Source organism: Epinephelus moara, chromosome 19, assembly GCF_006386435.1.
Source record: "Epinephelus moara isolate mb chromosome 19, YSFRI_EMoa_1.0, whole genome shotgun sequence".
Lineage (NCBI taxonomy): Eukaryota > Metazoa > Chordata > Actinopteri > Perciformes > Serranidae > Epinephelus > Epinephelus moara.
Genome location: NC_065524.1, coordinates 1,333,040 through 1,337,120, shown reverse-complemented (window position 1 = coordinate 1,337,120; position 4,081 = coordinate 1,333,040). Strand labels below are relative to the sequence as shown.

At 37.7% G+C, this 4,081-nt stretch overlaps 1 protein-coding gene across 1 annotated transcript in view; it reads right to left on the bottom strand.

Annotated features, from left to right (window-relative positions):
* Positions 1–488: 488 nt before the first annotated feature.
* eno4 (enolase 4) overlaps positions 489–4,081 on the bottom strand; it is a 189,626-nt gene continuing 186,033 nt past the window's right edge. Inside the window, exons 13-14 of the mRNA XM_050070837.1 lie at positions 1,113–1,230; positions 489–556 (exon numbers count right to left, since the gene is read on the bottom strand). Of these exons, the coding sequence (XP_049926794.1) occupies positions 489–556; positions 1,113–1,230 (186 nt within the window). The remainder of the gene's footprint in view (positions 557–1,112; positions 1,231–4,081) is intronic.

The following is a 4,081-nucleotide window of genomic DNA, read 5'->3' as shown; positions in this document are numbered from 1 at the left end:
AATAATGAACCAGTGTGTGACTGTAAGTGCACAGAGTACATTGCTTTAACAGGTATCTTTAAAGGTTAACTTAGAGGTACAGCATAAACCCTTCAGTAAATGAGTACATTACACTACAAGATACAGCATACAGCACCAGCTAACAATGACACGTACACACCTGAAGTAGCAGCGAGATGTCTGGGGATTGTAAAACCTGTTTTTATTGAAGGTCATGTTTACCCACTCAGCCTTCGTGTTGATTTTTTTTAAATCACAGTTCTAGAAAAAAGCAGAACAGTAACACTAGATTAATGCAATTTTTTATATAATCAACTCAGCAGATTTTATAAGTGAAATCCTGACATGCAAGTATACAACAGAATTTGACTACGCAGGTAAAATAAGATGTAGTAGCACTGACATATTTAAAGACTTGCTTAAATCAATAATATTTTTGGATAAAAACAAGCTGTGAGCTATGAGCAGGCCGTGTCAGACAGAGAGCTCTACGCAGTAGCTGACTGCTCCTGAAGTTTTTCAGTGAACAGTGGAAGGGGGTGCTGCTCCTTGGAGACTGTGGACGGGACAAAATAATGAAATTACTTGAACAGACAAAAGCTGGACAGCAGACGCTGCAGATATGTAGACTGAAATGATGTTTCTGCTGCAGCAGCTGGAGCACACTGAGCCTTTCACTCCGCCTCAGTCTGCTCTGCGCTTCAGCATGAAGCATCAATACAAACCTTACATACCAATAAACATGTTAACCAATTTTTTTTTTTATATGGGAACAAATTACACACAGATTACACTCATCTTACATTAACCTTTCAGTGGTGCTTATTGGGCAATGACTGAGAGGAAAAGTATTTGTCACTGTGTGTAATTGGGGTGGCCAAATAACAGATCCAAGGGAGGGGTTTTCATTCTTCCACTCACACACAAATACACATTTGTATAATTCCTCTCACACAGTTTCCTTTCACGTCCAAAACAGAGAGAGAGATCGAGAGCGATGTGTTCTCAAGCTGACGGATTACTACCTCTCTCTCTCTCTCTGGCTTTGTCTGGCCTCCTTTTTCTCTGTCTGGCTAAAAAAAAAAGTCAAGGGAGGAGTATAAAAAACCTACCCAAGATTCCCTGCTGGGCCAGTTCTTCCTCTATAGAAATCAGCCGGTTGTATTTAGTCACCCTCTCAGCGCCGCTCAGACCTCCCAGTTTGATATAGTCGAGGTCCAGATCCACAGCCTGATGGAAGAGAAGAGCAGCACTGTTAGACACAAACTGGTGCTGAGGAAAGGTGTTTGGTGTTGGTAGATATTCAGTTTACTGTCATAGAAGACTAAGAAAACCATTAAATAAGCACACTGAAGAGCTGGAATCATTACATTTTTGGCATTTTGGCTTAAAAAAATATCTGACTTAGATTTTTTTGCCAGGTAGGTTTTCACATACAAGGAATTTGCCCTGGTATTTTTGCTGCATAACAATATGTTACAGACAGAAAAAAGAAAAAACATGTACCGCAAAAGTAGAAAAATACAAAATTTACGAAGTACGAAAAATGTATGAAGAAAATATGTATGAATGGAGCTGCATGGTGTTTCGAACAAAGAGGATGGAATGTGCAAAGTTCAAAGACTCAAGTTGATAACTTTAACTCTCTGTAACAACAGAGGGTTATTTTTTTTATTTTATTTCTTTTTTTTACTATTATCAACACAACCCCCTGAGAGACCAAAAACAACATTGAATTTATCATACAAGTATTGCCTGATATACTGTATTTTTTTCCTCTGTGTCATCAAGCTGTTGACCAAACCCATTCGAGTCACTGGTTTGCATGTGGTGGATATAGTATTCCTTGAGCAGAAAAAAAAAGACATGAATGAGCATGTGCAGTGATATCTGTCATGGCAACCATCTACCTACAGCAAGTGTTGTCTGTGCAGACGTTAAGCAATTGTAACCAGCTAGTCTAGGCGAGTCTTTATGAACACATTATCATCAGACAGTTATGTCAACATTAGAGTAACTTCTCCCTCTGTTATTCTTGGTCCCTGACTGGAAAAATTAAAAGAGGGTAGTGAGAATACATTTGACAAGTTCTTTGTTTTTTATCCAGCGAGACACATGCATGATACTGGTGCCGGCAGGTTGCTCTCCTGCAGAGTTGAAATGGTCTAACCACTCTGACGAAAACTAGCAACGATGAAATGAGGGGAGATTCTTCAAAGGGTGAAAGGTGAGTTATACAACAGCCATGGTGTGTGTATCAAACATTCCAGTAATACTCCTTTTCTACCAAAATTAGCACGTGTACACAGGTTTTTTAAACACGAGTAAACCTGCTAAAAATAAACTATAAACTCCTTTCCCATTGCCAGTACAGCTGTGTACATGGCTCTGCAGCAGATGATTATGCCTTTCTGTCCATGCGTGGGTTTCTTGTTTTTGGTGTGTCACAGGCCACCGGAAAACAGGTTAGTAAATGGTAGAAAGCAGTATGGAACCCTGTGAAAACTTTACGGTGGTTACCTCTCTTTATGTATCTCTTACTTATTCAGTTTCTCTCTTTTTTTTTTTTATACTTTTTTAAAATTATTTTTTACGAAAGAAAAAACAGACAAAACCAATTACAACAGGCAGGGACATCATAGGTAAAGGTGAAATGCTTAACATCCTGTGAAACAGAAAATGAGAAGACAATAGGTTACATTGTAGTATCATGGATAATGGGTCTTTTATGTCCATGATTGTCCTTTTAGATTATGAAGGTCCTTATGATCCTTGACTTTGATTTATTGAAATCCAGAGTAGTTTTAAGGAGGGAGAAATCCTCCACACTGTATGTCTTAATACCAGGGGGCATGAGACAAAATTCACCAAACAATAAACATATAACTAAAAGATCACTTAAAAGTCAAATAAGATTTCCATTTTTTCCAATATTTTTCACATTTTTTTAGTGGGGTGGGGGGGGGGGGGTCCTGAACGGCAGGGTTTCGGAATGGAGGGTTGTCCCCAATATGGGGAATAGTGGGGGCTGTAGAAAAAATGGGAAACCCTGCCATTAAGAAGAATGGAGGTCAATTTTCGGAAAGGCGGGAAGGCTGTATTCATAGTTTATGTTCTTTCAAACATGTTACTAGGCTAAGCAGACCGCTTCAACTCATTATAATTCAATAACATTACATGATTTACAATGAGGGGATAATAAGATAAATGTGTTACTTACAGGTTGAGATTGATCCATGTCTCTGCCACCGTTTCAGTCTAGCGCGTCTTGTTTGAACACTGCAAACAGTTAGTCCAGGGGCCAAGGCAGATTTTGGTATCACTTAAAGGGACCAAACAACTTTGGTATTTTTGACTTCCTCTATGTCTCTAGTTTACATTTTGGTATGATAGACCTGCCTATCTAGTAGCTTAATAAAAAATTTGGATGATCTTTGGATCCTCCCCAAAATTGAAAATAGTCAAAATTGAGGCTTCTCCAAAAGGGACGGTGTCTGCCTTATCACATGAATCTCAGGAAATAATCATCAGAATGTCACCAAATTTGGACTGAATGTTCACAGACAGTTGCTGCACACAATGCAGCAAAGATTTTATCAGTACCTTGCTCCTTTTAAAAAATGTATACACCTAAACACATGAATTATACACTCTTAACAAGAATGTGTCAATATTAACACAACATGTGTTGAATTTCTACACATCAATGAGTTGAATTTGGGACAACACGTGTTGTGTTAATTTTGACACATTCAGTGTGTTAATATATCAACACAGTGACTGTGTCACATAGATTAACACAGAGATGTGTATAATGTGTAAGTACTAACACATTCATGTGTTGATACATAAAACTTATATTAACACATTCATGTGTTACTCAAACTTACACAGTGATCGAACACAAGCTTGTGTTACTCTAAACAAATGGCAGAATACAATGAATAAAAAAGGAAAATGCCACTTGGAATCGTCTTGAAAAATTATTTATTTCAAGAAATATTTTTTAGACATTTTAAAACATTTAGTCAACATGTCTTGTTTCACTCATGAATCTTCAAAGTTTCTTTAAAAACCTTTT